This window comes from Danio rerio, chromosome 21 (assembly GCF_052040795.2).
Source record: "Danio rerio strain M-AB ecotype USA chromosome 21, GRCz13ab, whole genome shotgun sequence".
Classification (NCBI taxonomy): Eukaryota; Metazoa; Chordata; class Actinopteri; order Cypriniformes; family Danionidae; genus Danio; species Danio rerio.
In genome coordinates, this window is record NC_141041.1 from 7,030,001 (window position 1) to 7,055,277 (window position 25,277).

Consider the following 25,277-nt stretch of genomic DNA (forward strand, 5'->3'; position numbering starts at 1 on the left):
TACTATATAACATAAAAAATAATCATACATTTTTTAAAAACTTTATATAATATATAGATGAGCCATACTGCCACCCATTGTGGTTTTATTCACTATTAAATGTTTTTTCCCTATTATTCCTGTTGTTTCTTCAGCCGTTTTCAGACTGAGGACAGCATATTTTACATTCAGCTCAGTTATTTTTCATGACAGAATTGTTTTGTTGGGAATAAAAGTCTCCTGCAGGCTGATGTTATATAACCCTGTTTATTCAAGTGCACGGTTACAGCTGAAAGGCGTAACAGGTGTGTGTGTGTGTGTGTGTGTGTGTGTGTGTGTGTGTGTGTGTGTGTGTGTGTTTCAGCATGCTGTGGAGAACGGTGTAAGGCTGATGGTGGATGCAGAACAGACGTATTTCCAGCCAGCCATCAGCAGACTCACGCTGGAGATGCAGAGGATCTTCAACAGAGAGAAACCACACATCTTCAACACCTACCAGTGCTACCTGAGAGTGAGTCTCTCACACACAGACACACGCACTTGCTTATCTGTTGTATGGTTGTGCTCCATTGATTTATTCAACCACAACTGTTTGTTAGCAACTGTTTATTAAGTTAAAGGTTTGATACTTATTAGAACTTGAAGTTGCGATGAGGTCTTAAAATATTCTGAGAAGGTCTTTAAAAAGTCTTTAAAAAGGATTGAAATTACCTTTATGAGTTAGATCTGTTTCATTTACATTGAAATAAATGATTCATTAACATGAAACAATTTATATGGGCTGAATTTAAACAAATGAAATGTAGTAATATTCAACTAGAAAAGCCCTTTAAAGGAAAATATAGCGCTGCAAAAGTACAGACACGGTACAAAAAATTAACTCGAGGTTAAGTATACATTTTTTAAACTGCTTAAGGAAGTACTATTACTGTAAAAGTACTCAATTACAACAATTTTAGTATTCGTAAGCCGTTACTTTACATCTCTTGTGTGTTAAATCTCATGACGGGCTCAAAAATGTGTTTTTTTTAGGAGGCGTATGATAACGTGTCTGTGGACGTGGAGCTGTCACGGCGCGAGGGCTGGTATTTCGGCGCTAAGCTGGTCAGAGGAGCGTACATGTGTCAGGAGAGATCCAGAGCGGCGGAGATCGGCTACGAAGACCCCATCAATCCTGACTACGAGGCCACCAACAACATGTACCACAAGTAAGAGGAATAAATTATACCATAATAAAATAAGCCAGAGAGCGGCATGGTGCTTATATTATATTATCATAGCATTTAAAATGGATTATACATTTTATTTTAGCACATATAGTATCACCTAAGAACAAACTCGTCTCATTTGACAAACATTTAATAACACAATGTACCATTTAATTCAGTTTCTCTCTCTTGTCTGAAATGAATACCGTGCTTTCAGAACAAAACACGCCTGTTTACCTGCGCCAAGCATGTTTTTGCTCATTATTGTCAATCACTAATGTGCGTCATACGGTGTAAATATATGCCAACACATTGCGCAGGGAATGTTTTGACTTGTTGCTGCAAACAAACACGCATATTTTGAGATTAACGTCTTTTATTCTTCTGTCTCAGTCACTGATCGAACCCTAAAAGCTTTTAATAAGCATTATCTGTATTTGTAAGGTGTCTGGAGTACATTCTGGAGGAGATCAACCACAACCGGATGGCTAACGTCATGGTGGCGTCTCACAATGAGGACACGGTCAAATTCACACTGGAGAAGTAAGTCTGGAACAGTGTTGTGTGTATTTGTTTATTGAATTTACAGTGTTGAAATGATTTTTTCATTTACTTTTTTTTATTATTTTACGTAAAGGCTACACCCCTTAAATATCTTGCCTTTAACTTAATACTTTCTAAAGGATACTATACAATAATATATTGATCAAAATACATTAGTTCTAGTTTTGGCTTTGGTGCTGATTAATTTAATCTAATATGGGCTTGTTTTTCTTACAAAAATCATTATTGGAAAAATCATAATTGGAAAATGCTGACTTTATGTTTTTTATTTTATTGCATATTATATTTTTATTTATTTTATATTGTAATTTATTTATTTATTTATTTATTTATTTATTTATTTATTTATTTATTTATTTATTTATTTTTACATAAAATATGTTATTAAAAATAAAATGAGTCGGCGCCAATATCCTAGTGGTTAGTGTGTCGATATATCACCCAGGTGCTGGCGTCGCCCCGAGTTCGATTCCCGGCTCGATGTCCTTTGCCGATCCTTCCCCTCTCTCTGATCTTCAAACTTTCCTGTCTGTAAATCTCCACTGTCCTGTCATTAAAGGTGAAAACCCCTAAAAAATAATTATAAAAATTTATTAAATAAATAAAATTGATAAAAAATAATCAGCTGAATAAAAATTAATTGTAAAATATTCAGTACTGTGAAAAATTCACTGCTACTACTGCTGTTGCTGATAGCGCTAAATGTAGAAATCATTATTATCTGTACAACCCATTAATATTTTATAATAAATGATGCAGTTTTTCACTCATAAAACTTCATGTTTCATTGCTAGATGATCATTTTTGATTAATTATTCAGTGGCATATTTTTAATAGCTGGTTGTCGCCACCTATTGGATAAATAATGTAATTGCTACCTACAACTTTCATTTTTGAGTCAAGTTAAATCCATAAGACTGTGATTATAAACTTTACCATAAACATCAGTGGTTTTAACTAAGTTATAAACTGTCATCCCTGTACTTCTGTGTTATTTGACTGTTTTCAACTTCATAACTAGCTCAAAAGACTAAAGACTAAATCTTTTAAGATTAATAAACATATGCAAATCACCATCATTTATAATTTATGTTCAGATCCCGATTTTTTTTAATGATTAATCGTGCAGCTTACACTGAACACATTAATGCAGACTAAACAATCAGTGACAGAAAACACCTTTAATAACCTAAGAAACCCACCTCATCCCGAATAAGCCACCACATCTTAATCCATCATTATATTTTACAGGAAACCCTAAATGCTTTCATGTGATCTGAATGACGCGGGAGGCGATCTCTCTGTGATCGTTACAAATTTAGGATTAATCTACAAGTAAAACATTTTATTAATTCGCAGGTAACGTGTGTTCCGACACATGATCCGTTACACCTTACTATATAATAAGGTATATGTTCATATACATTAGATCAGTCCCAATTTTCTTATTTTATATATATATATATATATATATATATATATATATATATATATATAATTTATTTATTTATTTATTTTTTTTTTATTATATTATAATTTTTTTATTTTATTTACAATGGGCACACCCCTTACAGATCTTGCCTTTACATTAAAGAGCCCATATTATACATGAAATAGGGTCATATCTTGGTTGTAAGGGTCTCCAACAACAGTTTAATATGCATGCAAAGTCAAAAAACACTTTCATGGTCTTATAATCTGCATTTATTTTTACCTAATTATCCCAGCGACTCCCGTATGAATCGTCCAGTGATCCATTTGTTCCCAAACCCCTCCTTAGCTCAAAGCTAATCTGCGCTGATTGGACCAATGACAGTCTGTTGCGATTGGTCGACTGCCTTCAGTCAGAGAGTGAAATGCCAAACAGCTAATCAGCAGTATAAAAGTAATCACAGTTCATACACGCTCGATAGTGTAGGCGTGGATTTTAGCTGCCAGTGGGTCAATGTAAATACAGTCGATGGACTTGAAAATTCAGACGACTAACTGTTTTATTGAACAAAAACTCCAAAAACAGTTGAGGAGATCTCCTAGCTTCTCACTCTATGATCCACTCGCCATACTCACTCTGCTCTTTTCACAGACACACACACACATATTGCTCACACACACACACACACACGCACTTAACCCTGCTCCGGACGACAACGTGCGCGCACACACACACACACACACACACACACACACACACACACACACAATTACACACACCTCCGGACGACAGCGCGCGCACACGCACACACAGACACACACACTACTCCTCGTTCACGGAGCTCCGTTAACAAAGCAGCACGCGTCGCGTTTTTAACGTGACTTTGCACGCGGTAAGAGAATGTAGCCAGTTAACCTGATACAGTACACGCGGTTACAAGTAACAAATCACAACTAAATACATTTGCAAGCTCGAGTCAACGAGGCAACTTTAATCGCACGTACTTACACTTGAGAAATGGAGGAAGAAAAATCCATCCTGACGTCCATCAGTAAGTTACTGATCCTTCCTTTAACAAACGCTGATGAAGTATTCTTTGTAGCATGTAGTTTCCAGAAGTTTCCAGTAGTGTCCAACTGCTTGGTTATAATGCTGAGGTTTCATCTTTGGGTAGAGACTCAATATATCCATCTGCAGTGTGACTTCAATCGACCGGCATGTTTGTGTGTGTGTGTCTGGGTTTCTGCGTCAGAGGGCGGGGCCTCAGGTTTGAAATCTCCCGGGTTTGCGCGTGCACGTGAATAACTTGGTTTCGTTTGTACGTCATGGCGAAACACCTAATGAGTCGGTATCAAGGCGACTCGTTTGAAGCACTATGAGTCGACTCTTTTATAGATGAATCAACAGTTTTAAACACTGTACACTAACAGATTTAAGCCTTAGCTGGATACTTCACTTCACTTAGAGCTGTTACACACTACATGGAGGGGAATTTTCAAAAACCCATAATATGGGCTCTTTAATACTCACTGTAGGATGCTATACAGTAAGATATTTGCAAATATACTTTAGATTATTCAGCAAAAAGGCCAAAACATGGGTTTGTTTTGCTTAGTACCTGATCTGACTCTGTGTTTGTACGTGCGTGTGTGTGTGTGTGTGTGTGTGTGTGTGTGTGTGTGTGTGTGTGTGTGTACACGTGTGTTTTTTTGTTCAGGATGAACGAGATGAATCTCTCTCCCACTGAGAATAAGGTTTACTTTGGGCAGCTGCTGGGAATGTGTGACCAGATCAGTTTCCCTCTGGGTGAGTGCAGAGAAAACCAACAGATGGTGTTACAGATGCTCATCCGCACAACCAGGCGCTTAAAAAGTCTAGTTTAAAAAAGGGCATCCGCTGTGTAACATCCATATGCTGGATAAGTTGGCGGTTCATTCTGCTGTGGTGACCCCTGATGAATAAAGCAACTAAGCCGAAAAGAAAATGAATGAATGAATGAAATATGTGTGTGTGTTTATTCACAGGTCAGGCTGGTTTTCCGGTCTACAAATATGTGCCGTACGGGCCGGTGAACGAGGTGATCCCGTACTTGTCCCGCCGCGCGCAGGAAAACCGCGGATTTATGAAGGGCTCACAGAGAGAGCGAAGCCTGCTGTGGAAGGAGATCAAGCGCAGACTCTTCAGCGGACAGCTGCTATACACACCTGTGTACTGAAACACACACAAATGAGCATCAGACTGCGATACACACCTGTGTACTGAAACACACACACACACACAAATGGACATCAGGCTGCGCCACACAACCCTTTACTGAAAACACACACAAAAATGAACACAGCTGTTTACTGAAAACACACACACAATGAGCATCAGACTGCTATACACACCTGTGTACTGAAACACACACACACACACAAATGGACATCAGGCTGCGCTACACAACCCTTTACTGAAAAACACACAAAAATGAACACAGCTGTGTACTGAAAACACACACACAAATGAGCATCAGACTGCTATAAAAACCTGTGTACTGAAACATACACACTCAAATGGACATCAGACTGTGCTACACAACCCTTTGCTGAAAAACACACACACAAATGAATATCATTACACAGCTGTGTACTGAAAACACACACACAATGAGCATCAGATTGCTATACACACCTGTGTACTGAAACACACACACACACAAATGGACATCAGACTGTGCTACACAACCCTTTGCTGAAAAACACACACACAAATGAACATCATTACACAGCTGTTTACTGAAAACACACACACAAATGAGCATCAGACTGCAGACTGCTATACACACCTGTGTACTGAAACACACACACACACACACACAAATGGACATCAGGCTGTGCTACACAACCCTTTACCGAAAAACACACACACAAATGAACATCATTACACAGCTGTTTACTGAAAACACACACACAATGAGCATCAGACTGCTATACACACCTGTGTACTGAAACACACACACACACACACACACAAATGGACATCAGGCTGCGCTACACAACCCTTTACCGAAAAACACACACACAAATGAACATCATTACACAGCTGTTTACTGAAAACACACACACAATGAGCATCAGACTGCAATACACACCTGTGTACTGAAACACACACAAATGGACATCAGGCTGCGCTACACAACCCTTTACTGAAAAACACACACACAAATGAACATCATTACACAGCTGTGTACTGAAAACACACACACAATGAGCATCAGACTGCAGACTGCTATACACACCTGTGTACTGAAACACACACACACACAAATGGACATCAGACTGTGCTACACAACCCTTTGCTGAAAAACACACACACAAATGAACATCATTACACAGCTGTTTACTGAAAACACACACACAAATGATTATCATTACACAGCTGTTTACTGAAAACACACACACAAATGAACATCATTACACAGCTGTTTACTGAAAACACACACACAAATGAGCATCAGACTGCAGACTGCTATACACACCTGTGTACTGAAACACACACACACACACACACAAATGGACATCAGACTGTGCTACACAACCCTTTGCTGAAAAACACACACACAAATGAACATCATTACACAGCTGTGTACTGAAAACACACACACAATGAGCATCAGACTGCAATACACACCTGTGTACTGAAACACACACAAATGGACATCAGGCTGCGCTACACAACCCTTTACTGAAAAACACACACGCGAATGAACATCTTTCGACAGATGTTTACTGAAAACACACACACAATGAGCATCAGACTGCTTTATAGACCTGTGTGCTGAAAAGCACACACAAGTGAACATCAGTCAGCTTTACAGATCTGCATACTGAAACACACACACATGTTGGTATTGGTGGTTTATGAGGACTCTATAGGCGTAATGTGTTTTACACTGTTAAAAATGCTGATTATATGGCCCTACTCCTAAACCCATCCCTTACAGCAGCGGTGTCAAACTCAATTCCTGGAGGGCCGAAGCCCCGCACAGTTTAGTTCCAACCCTGCTCCAACAAACTTACCTGTAGGTTTCAAACAGCTGTAACTGAACTAGAGTTAAAGACAACATGAAATCAAATTCGTAATGTGTTTTAGTTCTTGCTATGGTGTGACGAGGACAATTCAGCAGAAAGGCAGACGTAAATGTTTATTTCATTTAATGTAACCAATTATCTAATGAAAAAGGGCCGTTGAAACGTATTTGGTTTTACGTACTTAATACCTTTTAAATGCTGAAAATTAAATTAAAAACAAAAAAATATTTCAAAAAAGCAATAAATAAATATTAATCCTTTCTTTTTATTTTACTTAATTATCTGATGAAAAGCAAAACATTTGAAATATATTTATAAATGTTTAGTCTTAGTTTACAGTGACCCATTATCGGAAGAAAACAAATGAAGAGTTCAGATGCAAAAACCTTTAAGTGCCGTCTGAATTTTTTTCCTAAAATGAGCATTTATGTGTAGGTTCAGTTATTTGACTTTTATGGCAAAGAATATGTTACTTTCATAGCCTTTAACATGAAATAACTTAATACAAATATAAGAAGCTGAGAAAAATGCTCATTGTAGAGGAAAATTCCAGAAGGCACTTCAAATATTTAAAGATATTTACATTTTTAGATTGTATATATTTCAATATATATATATATATATATATATATATATATATATATATATATATATATATATATATACATACACTTTTTCAGATCTTAAATTTCCATTCAGATCAAAGTGCCATTCGAGCCTGCTCTTCTCATGTAAATCCACCAGAGGCCGCTGTCAACTGACTGACTGACTGACCAATCGACTGACCCATTCTCCTCCTTCCGTAAACCCAACCAATAGTGTTTATTTATAAATATTTTTTACAAATTTTTAATCATAATAGTTTTAATAACTCATTTGTAATAACTGATTTATTTTGTCTTTCCTTTGATGACAGTAAATAATATTTGACTAGATCATTTTCAAGACACTTATTTACAGCTTAAAGTGACATTTAAAGGCTTAACTAGGTTAATTAGGTTAACTAGGCAGGTTTGGGTAATTATGCAAGTTATTGTATAGCAATGGTTTGTTCTGTAGACTATCAAAAAATATATAGCTTAAAGGGGCTAATAATATTGTCCCAAATTTTTTTTTTTTTAATTAAAAACTGCTTTTATTCTAGCCGAAATAAAACAAATAAGACTTTCTCCAGAAGAAAAATATTATCAGACATACTGTGAAAATTTCTTTGCTCTGTTAAACACCATTTGGTAAATATTAAAAAAAAAAAAAATTTCAAAAGTGGGCTAATAAGTCTGACTTTAACTGTGTATATAAATATATTGTATAGCCTATTATGATTAAATGCAGACATACAAAAATATATATAAATATTAATAATATGATATTTATTAATATCATGCATACTAATATCTCATGAATTAAACATTTTAAATGCATATCGTCGTTTTTTTTTTATTGAAGGGAAATCGAATGTTGTTCAATAGTGGATACAGTAACAGAAGATGACTTTAGATGACGCATGTTAAGTTATGAACAGATTACTCACGTCAAATCCAGAGAATGTCTGAGAAAGCGGGAAATAAGAAGAGTTTTGCTTTCATGTTGTCTTTAAATCCGCTCTAAATCATTCCACTGTAATTCCGACTCACTGGGCCGTTTCTTATCTTTGTATTATTATATTACTATATTATATTACTATGCAAGTCGTACTGCGTTTACAGCATTCAGATTATTGAATACTGTCTCAGACACACAAGTACTGCGGTGTGCAAAATTACTAATCAGTTTCCAGTTACCAAAAATATCTGTATTAATTTCTGAGAGAACAATGCAGAAAGGTAACTGGTTAATTACAGAAAACTACTGGTTAAAGCATCACTGCATGGCACTTTTGCATTTTGTTTATATTTCTATATACACACACCTATACAGTATATATATGATATAGTTAATCTAGTCTAAACTGATTCTTTCTGACGCACATGGGTATTTGTCATACTGTCAACAAGAAGTTATTTTTGTACACATTAATAGTTGATAGGATGACCCTATAGTTGTTTATTTATCTATTAACAGAGGAGTCGAGCACATTTTTGCTATTAAATATTCTGTGTTACTCTCCCTATTGTGAATTCATTTTCATTTGTTTGGTTTTGCCCCTTAAAGAAAGTGCTTGAATGCCCGTTTGGGTTTGAAAATAAGCGTGGATGAAGTGTGCATGTGAATCTTTCAGTTGTTTGAGTTAGTTTCTGCTTTTATTATGTTAATATTGAAATAATGACAGCGCACAGTTCTCTCGCTACGGTGATTTGTAGACACTTTTGCACTAGTTTTGTTTCTAACTTAATAAGTGAATATATAGATCACTGTATACAGACGTCTTTAATAATAAAAATTACGTTTCTTACAAAAATGTGGGACTGTTTATTGAGTTTTTTAGTGATGTATAGGACTGTCACAATGAACAATATATTGACTCGTATGTATGTAATATATATTGCTCGTACATAAAAACCAATGTTAGCAACCTTTTGGCTAATTGCACAGCTAATTCATTCAATTGGAGGTGTCAGTATGGTTAAAAAGAGCACTATACACTAAAATAATAAAGTAGTTTTAATAATGTATTTAGTTTAAAATGTTAAATGGGGTTCACAGTATATTTTTAAGGCTTGGTTGTGTTTATAAGATGCAAAGCAATGTGTGCTCACGCTGCACTTGTAGAAAATCGTATATCTTACTTTGATTATATACAGCTACTTCACATACAAACGACTGTCATATTTCCTAGTTCCTCAAGAGGCTCTGATTGGTCAGCTAACATAATGTCCTGTGATTCCTGGAACAGCTTCATGTCACCACGTCACGCCCCTATGCGCTTTTAAGCAGTAGCTGTTAGCCCTATCAGTTTGTGTCTGAATTAGAAAATAAAGAGGACACGGCTGGACCTCACGCCTGCTCTCTAAAATAAAATCTGACAATTTATATATAATTCGGTATAAGCATGTGTAAGTAATATGAAACATTTTTATATCTTGTGTGAGTTTGTTATATGAGATGTAAACGCAAGAAAAGCGTCCACATAGAGAGACACTGTGTCACCGACTTGGTCCCAGTCATTCCCCTCGCTGGCCAGCAGAGGTCACCATCCCCGGACTATTAACCATTACATCATCCACTTACACTGATAGCCTGCACACCTGAAGTGCATCCACCTGATCATCCACGCTCACGCTTATAAGCAGCACACACACACTCAGTCATGGCGAAGTCTTGTTCTGCCCCGGCTAACACTACTGAGCGGTCTCTACTCTGCCTGCTTTCCCGTTGCTTACCTTGCATTGTTCCTCGACCTCGTCCTGCCAGCCGCCTGCCTTGTACCTCTGCCTGATTATCAACTTTGATCCAAGCCGCTCTAGCCTGAACACCGACCTTGATATTCGCCGCCTGCCTCAGACCCATGCCTGAACACTCATACTGCGATTACCTGCCTTCAACCCTGCTACGTAACACTATTGTGTTTGATGTGAGTTTGCACACGCATTACATCTGTGTGCTTGTCTTTATTAAACTGTTTAATAAAAATACTGCAAATGAATCCCCCTGTGTTAGCCCCGTTGTTACACACTGCAGCGCTGCTGAAGGTTGTGGGTGTTTACATCGGTTTGACTGATAAATATTTAGATTTGTAGCTAAATTTTAGCGGTGCCAAACAGCATTTCCTGCTGTTTACATCCTTGTTCACGTCCTCGCTACAACATAAAAATACTTACAGGTTGTGGCTCACAATCCACAGCTTCGTCTGTTATGGTTGGAGGAGTTTTTAGCTGAATCCAGCACTGAACTGGGGGAGATTCTGGAAGCTTTCCTTTGTCAAATGTTAGCTATATATTTTTATAATTCTCTGGAACATAATTAAAGTTAAACCGTAAGCACTTCTCTTTGTATTGTGTCCTTTGGAAGACCAAATACAGAAACAGAACGAGCTCTGTGAAAATAGCAGCGTTTGGACGACATTTTAGCATTACCTGCCAATTACTCCCCTTTTTCCTGGGAGTCTCCCGTATTGTTCTGTCTCCCAAAAATCTCCTGGAATTCCACCCCCCAACCCCCTGAACTCTACGCGCAACCATCTTCCTACCCGTTCATCAGTTCACTTCACTTCGCGCCTTCACCCCTTTAAAAATGTTGCTTTTTAACAACATAACATAACATTTAATATTATTGACATAACATTTATTATTATTGATGTGTTTAGGATACAGTATGTTTTCATATTCTGATTAAAATGCCTGATTCAATTGTTAAAATTACTATAATTACATTAAACATGAATAATAATTAATAATAATTAAATTAATAATAATTAAATACATTTTTTATATAACAGTTTTCTGGGCACTCAAAGCGCTTTACACATAAGGGGAGAACCTCCTTATCCACAACCAATGTGCAGCATTCACCTGGATGACGCGACGGCAGCCATTTTGCACCAGACCACACACCAGCTGATTGGTGTAGAGGAGACAGAGTGATGAAACCAATAATGATATGGGGATGGTTAGGAGGCCATGATGGACAGAGGACAAATTTGACCAGGATGTCAAGGTTAAACCCCTACTCTTCTTCGAAGGATATCCTAGGATTTTTACTGACCCCAGAGAGTCAGGACCTCGGTTCAACATCTCATCCGAAAGACGGCACTCACTGAGCAGTATAGAATCCCCTTCACTTTACTGGGGCATTATTGGGTGCCCCCTGCTGGCCTCACTAACACCACTTCCGACAGCAATTTGCATACTTGCATTATGATGCTATTATATTGTCATTCTTTCATTATACTGCCTTAATGAGTCACATAAAATGATCTTAAGATTAAGATTGGTTTAAAGTTTCTGTTCATCACGGATTGTAAAGTTTACAGTAAAGCTTATTACAATTTTCACAAATATACTGTATTTATAAGGTCTCTGTAAACAGCATGCACATTGATAAACCATAACAGATCATAATCAGGATGGTAACTTAATCGGAAGCCTTTTGTCTGAAATAGTAACAAATCTTAATGTTTCCGAACTTTAAATGTATTAAATTATAATATAGAGCATATTAAATATTTTATTTATTATAATAATAGTAACATCACCGGACAACAAAACAGAGCGGAACGTAAATCCGCACACCGTTCTCGCACGGAGCATATTGGGGAAACACACAAAACAGAAAGTTCTTTCAGCATGGTGATCTCATGGTGCAGATTTGGCTAGTTCTTATGTTTGTCTTGAACAGTTTTAAGTTAATATACTTCTTTCATATGCGTTTGCTGTTTTCGCGTTAAAATGCAGGTTGTGTATTAGCGCTAACGCTTGACATCAACGAATTAACATACAATCAGCGTATGGAAATTATTAATGCCAGTAACGTTAAGTAATAACAGAAGAAGCTGAACAGCACTTCAGTGTTTTTATTCAGGTTACATAGATAAAAAGCAGTACGATGTCAAAAGTAAAGCTGAAGAAACAGACTGGCAAGTCTAAAACTAATGAAAGGTCGAAGACAACTTACAACAGAAAGAGTTATAAGGGAGATACGTGGTTCTTCGCCACAGAACCAGCTAAAAAGAAGGAAACACAGAAACCAAAATCTGCAAACCCATTTATTATGCCGCCTACAGATGGCCAAGACTACTCATGCAACTGGAGAAAGTTACTGCAGGTAAGAGGGTTCGAGTTTACTCTGGTAAAATCCCTGTATGACACAATTAAACGTGTGTTTTGTATCCAATAATGCAGTATTGTGATATAATTGACAGGCATGTTTGTTGTTGTTGTGGACACTTTACATTCATAGTACAGTGAATAATATATAGAGGTATAGTTGATTTTATTTTCGGATATTCAGACATTCTTCTTAATATAATTTCAGAAAAGTATTCTTTGCAAATTGTAAAGAGGGAAATCATATTAGCAGCAAATGACAATCAAAGTACAGCATTGTTCACAGTGAATTAAATAGTGTTAATGTTGTTTAGAAGTCATACTTGGATGCTAATTTCGAACGAATATTCAAAGTAACATGGTAAACAATATAGATAGAGACTGCTAAATGAACGAATGTGCAAATATAAAACGACCTTTACCTCTATAATTAATATAGTGTTATTTAAACCTCTTTAATGCCTTTATAAAGAACATTCAACATAATAGTGTTCATGACAGAAGATAAACATTTTCACATTAATTTGGGCAAATGAGGGCAATTTGGATCTTGTGGAGCTGCGCTTCTATGGATTTGCTCTTCGGTGTTTGGACTTTCAGCAGTGAAAATTAAACCACACTGAACTGAACTAAACTAAACTGAGCTTTAACTCTGAGAACTGTGAACTGCTTGAAAAGCAAAGCGCAATAATTGAAATCAATAATTAAATTTTTTTTAAAGTCATAATTTTAGGCCACAAATATTTCTGGCAAAATAATGGAGACACTGATCAGTACAATATTTTTGCATTTCTTGTTTTACTTTTTGGTCATTTCTAAATAATAGATACATTTCTTAAATAACAGGTAATATTTTATTATCTTATTTGATGCTTAATGTTTAATTTAACTCATTAATAACTAATTACTAGTCATAACTTTTATTTATAATATAGTGCAGTTATGTTTTTTTAAAACTAACATTAACACATATATATATATATATATATATATATATATATATATATATATATATATATATATATACACACACATATATATATAAATATAATAGTTAAATTAATGTACATAGGTAAATACTCAACGGCCGCTTTATTAGGGACCCCTGTACAACTGATGTTTAATGCAAATTTCTCATCAGCCAATCACATGGCAGCAACTCAATGCATTTACACATGGTCTAGACGATCTGCTGCAGTTCAAACTGAGCATCAGAATGGGAAAAAAGGTGATTTAAGTGACTTTGAACATGGCATGGTTGTTGAAGTATTTCAGAAACTGCTGATCTACTGGGATTTTCATGCACAACCATCTCTAGGGTTTACAGAGAATGGTCCGAAAAAGAGAAAATATCCAGTGAGCGGCAGTTCTGTGGGCGCAAATGCCTTGTTGATGCTAGAGGTCAGAGGAGAATGGCCAGACTGGTTCCAGCTGATAGAAAGGCAACAATAACTCAAATAAGCACTCGATACAACCGAGGTCTGCAGAAGAGCATCTCTGAACACACAACACGTCCAACCTTGAGGCTGATGGGCTACAGCAGCAGAAGACACTCCAGGTGCTGCTCCTGTCAGCTAAGAACAGGAAACTGAGGCTCACTAAAATTGCACAATAGAAGATTGCAAAAACATAAATATACATAAACACTAGTGTTGCTGACATGGCGTTTAATAAAAATATATGATGATGATGATGCTAATGATAAAGATTGCAAAAGCAAAGTTTAATTCCATATGTCTAATAACCACATGCATGAGGTTTTCTGAATGATTTCTATATAATATATCATCTGTTTTTACCGTGTGTGTTTGTGTTTGTAGACTTTTCCTCCAGATCCTGAAAAGAAGAACGAAGGCACAGGACAGATCAAAGATGCAAATGTTAATGGAAAGCGGAAGCCATCATCTTCCAAAGACTCTCATAAACCTGAGAAACGGTTCAAAAAAGCCAAAGAGACTGTCAAAGCTGAATCTGAGAAGTCTAAACGAGTGGAGAAAGATGGAGAGCTGACGAATGGAAAAGAGCAAAGCGGACACAAACAGTTCAAAGCAGAGAAGAGGAAAAACAAGGATGGAAAGGAGAAAGGGATGAACAAAAAGAGTAAAGTTGAGGAGGAAGAAAAGAAAACCGCAGAGTATGTGTGCAGTTTAATTACATTCTCTGCTGTAATTGTTTTTATGAATTCTTTTTAATGATATTCTTACCTTATGGAACGAATATGTAATAAATTTGGTATTACCTTTTCCCCCCACAATCACAGTTTATCAGGGGCGGACTGGGACTAAAAATCAGCCCTTGCACTGTAGCCACATCAGCCCACATTATCACACCGACACAGCCCCATACACAGACACGCACATTCACTACTTTTATTGGTGTACAGATGGTAAAATATTATCAGCAGTACCATATGTAATAGATATTTAATAGATATTTATTTTGTGTTTGGACTTGTGAGGGAAACCAGGAGGAAAACCACACAAACATGCAAACTCCACACAGAAACACTAAATGACCCAGCCGAGGCTCGAACCATTGACCTTTTTGCTGTGAGGCGGCAGTGCTACCCATTGTGCTGCCCCCTTTTGAGACTATTTCAGTTAATTTTATGCATTTGGCAGCGTCTGATTTTAGAGCAATTTTTAAGTTTCTCTGAGCTTTTTGACACCGCCTTTCCTTTTTTCACGGTCCATCTCTGACAATTAGCTTGTGTTGCACCTAATGTTTGTTTTACATTCTTGCCAGATTTTGATTATGTCTGCGTAACCTCTGATTGGGTGGGCCCATCTCGAAACCAGCTGGCCATTACCGATTGGGCCAATGCTTAACATTTATTATTATTATTACTATTATCATCATCATTATCATCATCTTTATCATAATATTCACCTCTTGCAAGAAACAAAAACTGCCTGTATGTAAAATGAATACTTATAATAAAAAAATGTAATAAAAAATAGCATACCGGCCCACATTTAAAAAAAATGGTCCAGCCCTTCTGGCATTTGCCAGAATTGCCAGATGGCCAGTCCGCCCCTGCAGTTTATGATATTACAAGACGGATTACATTCATTTTCTTGTATGATTTATAGACAAATATTTCTTTAATTTAATATTTTTATTAGTTATAATAGTTTTATTCATACTCATAAATTGTGAGATTTAAACAGCTTTATTATATTAATTGTTATAATTTTTTTATTTATTGGGTTTGGAGAAAACACAGAAGTGAAGTCAGAAATGTGTGTGTGTGTGTGTGTGTGTGTGTGTGTGTGTGTGTGTGTGTGTGTGTATACAGTTGATGTCAGAGTTATTAGCCCCCCTAAATTATTCCCCCACCGTTAATTTTATCCCTAATTTCTGTTTAACGGAGAGAAGATTTTTATCAACACATTTCTAAACATAATAGTTTTAATAATTCATTTCTAATAACTGATTTGTTTTATCTTTGCCATGATGACAGTAAATAATATTTGACTAGATAAATAATTTTGACCTTAAAATGGTTCATAAAACTTTGAACAACTTTTTTTCTAGTCAAAATAAAGCAAATAAGACTTTCTACAGAAGAAAAAAATATCAGACATACTGTGAAAATTTCCTTGCTCTGTTAATCATCATTTGGAAAATGCTTAAAACAGAAAAAAGGGGGGTAAAACTTCTGTATATGTATAACCTTCTATAAACAACTCCATTCTGTGGTGGAGAAAAAAAAACAGGATTGCAAGATGTTAATTTCGAAAGGCAAGAAAAAAAATATAATGGGAAAAGTTTTTTTTTAGTTTGCCGGACAGAAGAATTTTTAAGTTGAAGTCAAAATTAGAGATTTAGACTCTCAAAAGTCCAAAATTTTGTGAAAAATCCACATTTTTTGGGATTTTTTTAAATCTGTGATGCCAACAAAAAAACTGTATTGGAATAAATGCACTTTTTTAGATAATTAAACAATTTAAAGGAAGAAAATCTAAAATCTGAGAAATATAGCTGCATTTCTAAGAAATTATAAAGGTGAGGGAAAAAGAAGAAAAGAACGAAAAAAAAGTTTGAGCTAAAGTCAAAATTATATATATAATGTAAACTCATTTCTGTAAAAAGTCGCAATAAACTATCAAAAATCCAAAATTTCCAGTAGATTGGAGGGTAATATATACAATAACTAAAAGAAGAAAAAAAATCTGAGTTGTGTGAAATAAACTTGCAATTCTAATATAAATGTTCGAATTGTGAAGCAAAGTGTTGCATTTGTTTATTTATTTTGTTTACACTTTGTTCCATGGCAAAAATAAAAACACTAAAGCCAAAATTAGAGATATGAACTCTAGAGAAGATATGATTAGAGGTATGAATTATGAGATCAGATAGAAAATATGTGGAGCAAGCTAAAAAGCTATTGCAAAAAATAAACAAAATAACTAGAAAAATCTACATTAATAAATTAAATATCTAATGTTTAATCTAAATAAATACACTGAAAAAAGCTGAATGATCTATAGCTGGGGTCACCAATCTTGGTCCTAGAGGGCCAGTGTCCCTGCTGGCTTTAGCTCTAACTTGCCTCATCACACCTGCCTGGGTGTTTCAAGTTTACCTAGTATGAGTTTGATTAGCGTGTTCAGGTGTATTTGATTAGGGTTGGAGCTAAAATCTGCCGGACACTGGACCTCCAGGAACAAGTTTGGTGACCCCTGGTCTAAAGTCAAGAAGTGAGAGATAAACTCAACTTATATTTATAAAATATTGTCAATTTGATCTGGTTTTGCCATAAAATAGCCAGAGATGCTGACATGGCAATAAATTCTAAACTCTCAACTCTCTCTCCATATAAACACAGAGTTCAAGGGGAAAAATCGGAAAATAGCCAATGCATTTGCAAGAAAAAAAAGCTTCGTTGTTGATAACCAACTTCCATCCTACATCTTTTTTTATATGTAACCCCCTGTTTTCCCTCAGGCCGGACCTCTGGTTTGACGACGTGGACCCCGATGACATCGAGTCCGCTTTAGGGACAGAAGCTGCGGACATCATGCGGAAACGCTGCGGATTAGCGAAGTGCGATCCAAAAAACACAGAGAAGATGCTGGTGAAAGAGCATGCGTTTGAGGGGTATGTGAACATGACCACACTTGCTCCTGTCATTGCTAACAGGAAGTGATGTCACTCAATGATTTATTTTGTGGTTTTTAGAGTGACTCGTGCGGTTGCGATGGACTGCGAGATGGTGGGTGTTGGATATAAGGGAGAGGACAGTATTTTAGCCCGAGTCTCCCTCGTCAACCACTTCGGGAAATGTATCTATGACAAATACGTCAAACCCACAGAGAAGGTTACGGACTACCGAACGGCGGTTAGCGGCATCAGACCGGACGACATCAAGAATGGTCAGAACTTTTAATAATAGACATTGTTATAGTTATATACTGAAGTAAGAATGATTAGCCCTTCTGAAATATTAGCCCTCCTGTAAATTTATTCTAATGGAGCTAAGTTAAAAAGTTTAATAACTTATTTCTAGTAACGGATTTCTTTAATCTGCCATGATGACAGTGAATAATATTTATTTTGAATAATAGGCTTAACTAGGTTGGTTAGGTTAACTAGGCAGGTTAGGGTAATTAGGCAAGTTATTGTATAATATTGGTTTGTTCTGTAGACTATCAAAAATAAATATAGCTTAAAGGGGCTAATAATTTTGACCTTAAAATGGTTTAAAAAATTTAAAGCTGCTTTTATTTTAGCCGAAATAAAACAAATAAGACTTTCTCCCGAAGAAAAAATATTATAGGAAATACTGTGAAAATTTCCTTGCTCTGTTAAACATCATTTGGGAAATATTTTTTAACAAATTCACAGGAGGGCAAATCAGTTTGACCCCAACTGTATATATGTGCAATATCACACTCATAGCAGTGTGATATGGATGTATATCGGCACTGGTGGGAGGCGTGTGTTGGCTCGAGGCCATAGGCAGAATGCCTTAGTGTCCCACCAGTGACAATATAAAGCCATATCGCACTGCTACTGTGTGACATTGCGTTTATACTACAGTTCGACAACATAATCATGTGTATTAAAAAGAAAAAATCAAACATGGAGAGTCTAAAAAGCCCAGTTCTAACTGTTTTTGCCACATTTCTGCATTTATATCTTGCAATTTGGATTTTGCCTCCATAAATTTTGCGTTAATTAAACAGTTTTTGTTTTTCTAAATTGAAATTGTCAGGATTTTATGCACAGAAATAAGATTTTATGCGCAACATCGCATGTTCCATACACATACACATGGCTGTCAGTAGAGGACTACAAACACACACAAGTTTTTTCTTTCCATTTGGCGTGCGTTATTATATTCCATAACACTCTCACCAGTCCTTACTCCTTATTTGCATCTAATACCCCAGTTTGTCACGGGGCATGAATGGAACGTTCATAAGTGAATGTGAAACTGCCGAACTGCAGTTAAAGTCACCCAAAATTACAGAAAACTCTTGCATGAAAGCACTTCACGTAAAGACCATAATTATATTGTCTATTAAGGCAAATTACAAGATTACTGATGTCCATGTAAGCGTAGTCTGTAGATCCAGATCCAGAAGAGCATCCTGCTGACTTAATTCTGAAGGGCACTGTTTTTGTCAGACGGCTCACCAGTTTGACTTTCTTTCACCGTCATTCATTTTAAAAAGCACCCGGTCCGTTTTATTTGTATATGTTTTACCCGAACGCATAAACTTTACAGGTGCCTGATAGTTAGATGTGGAGCTAACGTTAATCAGATTCACTCTAGTGAACTGCATCCGTGTTAGGACGTCACATTTGATGTGGTAGTTTCACAGTAGGAATACACACAGGTTCGACGACTCGTTCTCGCCACCTACAGTGCAATTCGGTCAGTTATACATCCACCCTAAAATATCAAAAGTCATCATAGCTTGCGTAGAATAACCCAGCTACCAACCTAACTTTGAAAATAGATTAACAATAGATTAATGGCGATATTGACAATGAAGCTCTTTCTGATTTCAAATATGACTGAATTTTGTTTATTTTTTAAATGTTTATTATTTTTTTTCTAAAATTGAGGTAGCTTATTGCAACTTGGACTTGCATATTTGTAGGACAATTTAAACCTTATTTTCTGCCATTTTGGATTAACATCTCAATTCAACACCCTCATAGTTTTGATTCTACAACACAATTTTGACAGCATTTGTTCCCCACAAATATTAACTCCACACTTGTCTGCATTTGAGATTGTGTGCTGTTTTTACATGCTCTTTTTGTAATCGACAGGCGAGGACATCAAAACAGTGCAGAAGGAAGTGGCTCAGATTCTGAAAGGAAGGATTTTAGTGGGACACGCCATTCATAATGATTTAAAGGTACAGTACACTTCGTGTCAGAATCATAAGTCAATTAAAATAGTTCCTATGACTAACTTTGTTTTGGTTTAGTTTGTTTTTGTTTGAATGTTCAGAGTTGGTGAACTTTTAATATACACTCACCGGCCACGTTATGAGGTACACCTGTCCAACTGCTCGGCAACGCAAATTTCTAATCAGCCAATCACATGGCAGTAATGCATGTAGAAGTGGTCAAGACGATCTGCTGCAGTTCATACCGAGCATCAGAATGGGGTAGAAAGGGGATTTATGTGACTTTTAATTTTGTTGGTGCTTGATGGGCTGGTCTGAGTATTTCAGAAACTGCTGATCTACTGGGATTTTTACGCACAAGCATCTCTAGGGTTTACAGAGAATGATAAGAAAAAGAGAAAATATCCAGTGAGCGGCAGTTCTGTGGGCGCAAATGCCTTGTTGATGCCAGAGGTCAGAGGAGAATGGCCAGACTGGTTCCAGCTGATAGAAAGGCAACAGTAACTCAAATAACGACTCACTACAACCAAGGTCTGCAGGAGAGCATCTCTGAACACACAACAAGACAAACCTTGAGGCAGATGGACTACAGCAGCAGAAGACCACACCGGGTGCCACTTCTGTCAGCTAAGTACAGGAAACTGAGGCTACAATTCACACAGGCTCACCAAAATTGGACAATTGAAGATTGGGAAAACGTTGCCTGGTCTGATGAGTCTCCATTTCTGCTGAGACATTTGGATGGAAGGGTCAGAATTTGGCATAATCAACATTAAAGCGTGGATCCAACCTGCCTTGTATCAACGGTTCAGGCTGATTATGGTGATGTAATGGTGTGGGGGATATTTTCTTGGCACACTTTGGGCCCATTAGTACCAACTGAGCATCGTGTCAACACCACAGCCTACCTGAGTATTTTTGCTGACCATGTCCATCCCTTTTTGACCACAGTGTACTCATTTTTTTAACCAATCTATGATTTATTCGAAACCCCCTTTGTCTCGTTTTTAGATTCTGCTGTTGGATCATCCCAAGAAAATGATCAGAGACACACAGAGATACAAGCCATTCAGGCAGAAAGTAAAGGTATGAGCAGAATCACCTAAACAATGAAAATATACCGTGTTAAATTTCAATAACTGCTTTAAATCTTGTTGTTGTTGTTTCTGTAGAGCTCTCGTCCTGCATTGAGGAATTTATGCAGACAGATTCTCAATGTTCAAGTCCAGCAGGGTGAACATTCGTCTGTAAGTCTTCACACCAGTCTGAAAATATTCAGTCTCTTAATTTATCAGCGGTCACCACAGCGGAATGAACCGCCAACATATCCAGCTTATGTTTTACACAGTGGATTTTCTTCCAGCCGCAACCCAGTACTGGGAAACACCCATACACAGTCATTCTCACACATACACTATGGATAATTTTATTTATTAAATTCAACTGTAGCGTATGTGTTTGGACTGTCGGGGAAACCAGAGGCACTGGTGGAAACTAGGGTTGGGTATTGTTTGAGTTTTTTCGATACCGGTGCTAAATCGACACTTTTAAAATGGTACCGGTGCCAAAACAGTGCCTGAACCGATACCTTTTAGCCACAAGAGTAATCGAGAAAAAAAAAAATATATATATGTATATATTTTAAATCATTATAATTGAACAATATAAATATATATTTATAATACATTTAAAGTAAACATCAATTAATATTTTTTATATTTGAATTGCATTAATTTATTTCTTTTGATCATTTATTTGGTAGCATAAATGCAAGATTTGCATTATGCTAATAACATTACATTAGCTTACTACTAACCTGTGGAAAGGCTGTCATCGAAATCAGGGAAAACCTTTTTTTCTGGGACATCAGTGATCTAATGTTTGCATTAATCTGAATAAGACAATAATACTGTATGATTCAGGTGTTTACATGAGCTGCTTTCTGAATGTTACATTCATGATTCCCAATTACATGTTCTAGCACATAGATCACTAACATCGAGTCACCAGCCTAATGTTTACTCCGCAGTTTGTGTCTGTGGTCCTTTAAGATCAAACATCACTGTTTACGTAGTAGACTCGTGATCAGAGTATTGTCTTAATCATATTAAAATCAGAGTATTGGTGTCCATGTAAACATACTCAGATAATGTACCAGATGATGTCACAAGCTGTCAAAGACAGTCCATTCTTCACCTTTAAGTTGATTCCATGAGCCCTCACATTTTATGAGTATGACGTGTTTCTCCCCTTACACGCAACTTGTGTAAAACATCTGCTGCGTGTTGGTGTGTCAGAATCCTTGCTTGTAAAATATAGCCATACTTTAGAATGCTTAGTTTAAGCAAATTAGATGAACGTGATCATGCTTGTTGATGAAGTGAGTCGCTCGCCGCATGCGCCGTGCTGCGCGCTTTGCCTTTTATAAGCTACTATAACAAACCCCTGGCATCGCAGATATCCGGATCCCTCAGAGCTGTTTAGAATGAAACAATTAGAGATAGTGTGACACAACGCTTACTTGCGTGTGCCTTAAACGCACCCTTTTGTGCTTCTTAAGGGCGTTAGCGGATGCGCCGCTCAGAGCCGCGGCACGGCGCGCACATGACAGTTGATCACACACTAGACGTGCACATTCGCAGTTATTTAAAATGAAACTATTCTAATGGCACTCTGTGGCATGGCAGAAATATAAACAATCATGAGTCGTGCCTGGGCGCCGCGGACAGCCGCTGACTTGCGAATTCAGAGCGCTCTAGTGCACGACCTGCTTCAAGTTCTTGTTGCAGCACCGAAATTAGGCACCGAAATTTGTATGCTGATTTGATACGGTGCATACCGGTACCATAATTACACCGGTTTTCGGTACCCAACCCTAGTGTAAACCCACACCAACACAGGGTGAACATGCAAACATGAGACTCGAACCAGTAACCTTCTTGATGTGAGGCGACAGTGCTAACCGCTGAGCAACCATGCCGTCCATCTATAAATATTTTTTTAATAAATTGCAAGGTGTGGCTATTTTTTATATTATGTGAGAGAAACTATTTTGATGTGTGTATGTATATGTAAATGTTTTACATTATTTCAATATATTTTCTATATTTTGCTAAATTATAAAATTTTTTTAATTTAAATATAGTTAAATATACCTGTGTATACTATATATAAATATTTAAATATTTTTACATTAATTTAAATATATTTTGCTAAATTATTTAGTTAAAATTATGAATGAAAAAAATCCATTAGCTGGTTGCAAAAATCATTCTACTTTTAACTCAGTGTTTTATTATAAGTAATATAAGTATTTTCATGCATTTTCTGTTAACATACACTTAAAAAGACGAGACAATCACTGATTTTTAAAGTATTAAACTCATTGTCGATTTTGCTTTTTAATAACTTTAATTCTCTTTTAAATATATGCATAATAATTGCTCCTTATGAATATGCAGGTTCAGGACGCTCAGGCCACCATGAGGCTGTACACTATGGTGAGGAAGCAGTGGGAGGCGGAGCTTAAGGCCATGAGGGGCGGGACATTTAAAAAGAGTCCACGAAAACCCAAACCGGCTAAAAACCAGAAAAAATGAACTCGGAGCAACCAATAAAACTCTTCAGTGACCACATGACCGACAGAAACTGAACATGGATCTGTGCAAGGAAACATTTCAGTCATTCAGTCTTCAGTTCTGTAATTATCAACTGTGTTTAATGTGTGAATGTCTCTAAATGAGTTTGATTTCAGATCTCTTATTGGTTGAGAAAAGAGACAGTCAAACTGTATTATCGAGCCTGTTTTATAGAGAATAATTTAAATGTTATTTACCACCATGTTTAAAATAATAGAACCCATCTTCTGGTTTTCTGTGCTATAAAAAACCTACACTTTGTGAACAATATGTCATCCAGTTTTCTGAATTTGCATTGGTGTGAGTTTTGAGTTAAATGTTAATGTGTTTTATTTTATTGACTATTGATAATTATGGTCTTAAAAATGTCACAAGAAAATTTGAGTTTTTAATCGACTGAATACAAGACTAGGGCAATATTCTGACTATAAATAGTGTACTTTTAGGAACGCACTCTCAGATACATAGATATAAATATATATTTTTATTTCAACTTTCATAGCCACATTATTAATGTAAAATGAAACTAATTAACATTTTGCTTAAAAAAATGAAGTGATTAGTTTCAAATCCAGAGAAATGCTAATTAATTCAAGATGAAGTGCTCTCTTAATTGTTTTCTGTACTGTATATTTAAAAAAATAAAACAACAGCTCTGGTAGTGTCGCCTAACTATATAAGAGCTCATGAATATGCAAATTTGTCCCCGCCTCCTCCACTTTGCTCTTTTCACGTCGAATAGCGTTAAATGGTAGCTACGTGTTAAAATGTTAAATAGTGAAGTAATTAGGCCATATTACGTTGAAACTAATTCACAAGCAGATGAGATTGTAATATATATTATGTGTGGTAAGTAAGAGTAAAAAAAGTCAAAATAGTTAATTACTTTAAGGAAGCTAACGGTATTTTGAAACGGTTAAGGAAATGGTTCTGGCTCTGAGGACTGGTGGGAACCATCAAGTCATCTATGCTAAGATGCTAATAGTGAGTTTATTAATATGTTGAAACGGATTCAGAAGAAGATGGGGACTTTGGTAATATGTTGTATGTGTTAAGTTATCTCTTCAACGTCAGACATGTATAACGATCATTTATTTCGTTAGCGTTACCTGTTGGCATGACTACATTATCAGACGGCTAATAATACGTTACTAATGTACACAAACAAGCAGTGTTACTGTTTACCATATCAAACAGCTAGCTTAAGTATCATAATCAGAATGAATCATGTTTAAAGAAATACTTTAAACAGTATTGTAAGTGTAAAGGGGCACATAGTTCATTATAGCATTGAATAAGTACGTACGT

The 25,277-nt window shown here is 36.4% G+C and overlaps 3 protein-coding genes across 10 annotated transcripts in view; all 3 read left to right on the forward strand.

Annotated features, from left to right (window-relative positions):
- prodha (proline dehydrogenase (oxidase) 1a) overlaps positions 1 to 7,376 on the forward strand; it is a 49,066-nt gene extending 41,690 nt beyond the window's left edge. For 2 of the 4 annotated variants that reach the window (XM_087300647.1, XM_087300649.1), the window contains 7 exons: positions 344 to 490; positions 1,012 to 1,187; positions 1,632 to 1,730; positions 4,901 to 4,989; positions 5,208 to 5,562; positions 5,750 to 6,269; positions 6,604 to 7,376. In XM_087300647.1, coding sequence (XP_087156773.1) covers positions 344 to 490; positions 1,012 to 1,187; positions 1,632 to 1,730; positions 4,901 to 4,989; positions 5,208 to 5,398 — 702 coding nt within the window. In that variant the 3' untranslated portion in view covers positions 5,399 to 5,562; positions 5,750 to 6,269; positions 6,604 to 7,376. Of the gene's footprint in view, positions 1 to 343; positions 491 to 1,011; positions 1,188 to 1,631; positions 1,731 to 4,900; positions 4,990 to 5,207; positions 6,270 to 6,603 lie in introns of all 4 variants that reach the window. The other 2 variants (XM_087300646.1, XM_087300648.1) reach the window with 1 other exon arrangement.
- Positions 7,377 to 12,470: 5,094 nt separating this feature from the next.
- The window catches only part of rexo4 (RNA exonuclease 4), a 174,015-nt gene continuing 161,208 nt past the window's right edge, over positions 12,471 to 25,277 (forward strand). The window contains exons 1-8 of one of the 2 annotated variants that reach the window (XM_087300664.1): positions 12,471 to 12,956; positions 14,779 to 15,092; positions 17,909 to 18,061; positions 18,143 to 18,336; positions 20,249 to 20,337; positions 21,343 to 21,417; positions 21,504 to 21,578; positions 23,793 to 24,234. In XM_087300664.1, coding sequence (XP_087156790.1) covers positions 12,738 to 12,956; positions 14,779 to 15,092; positions 17,909 to 18,061; positions 18,143 to 18,336; positions 20,249 to 20,337; positions 21,343 to 21,417; positions 21,504 to 21,578; positions 23,793 to 23,930 — 1,257 coding nt within the window. In that variant the 5' untranslated portion in view covers positions 12,471 to 12,737 and the 3' untranslated portion in view covers positions 23,931 to 24,234. Of the gene's footprint in view, positions 12,957 to 14,778; positions 15,093 to 17,908; positions 18,062 to 18,142; positions 18,936 to 20,248; positions 20,338 to 21,342; positions 21,418 to 21,503; positions 21,579 to 23,792; positions 24,235 to 25,277 lie in introns of those variants that run through there. The other variant, XR_015519935.1, reaches the window with a different exon arrangement.
- mob1bb (MOB kinase activator 1Bb) overlaps positions 24,656 to 25,277 on the forward strand; it is a 32,015-nt gene continuing 31,393 nt past the window's right edge. The window contains exon 1 of one of the 4 annotated variants that reach the window (XM_087299483.1): positions 24,656 to 24,953. The gene's annotated coding sequence lies outside the window, so the exon portion shown is untranslated. Of the gene's footprint in view, positions 25,014 to 25,277 lie in introns of all 4 variants that reach the window. The other 3 variants (XM_087299484.1, XM_087299485.1, XM_087299486.1) reach the window with 3 other exon arrangements.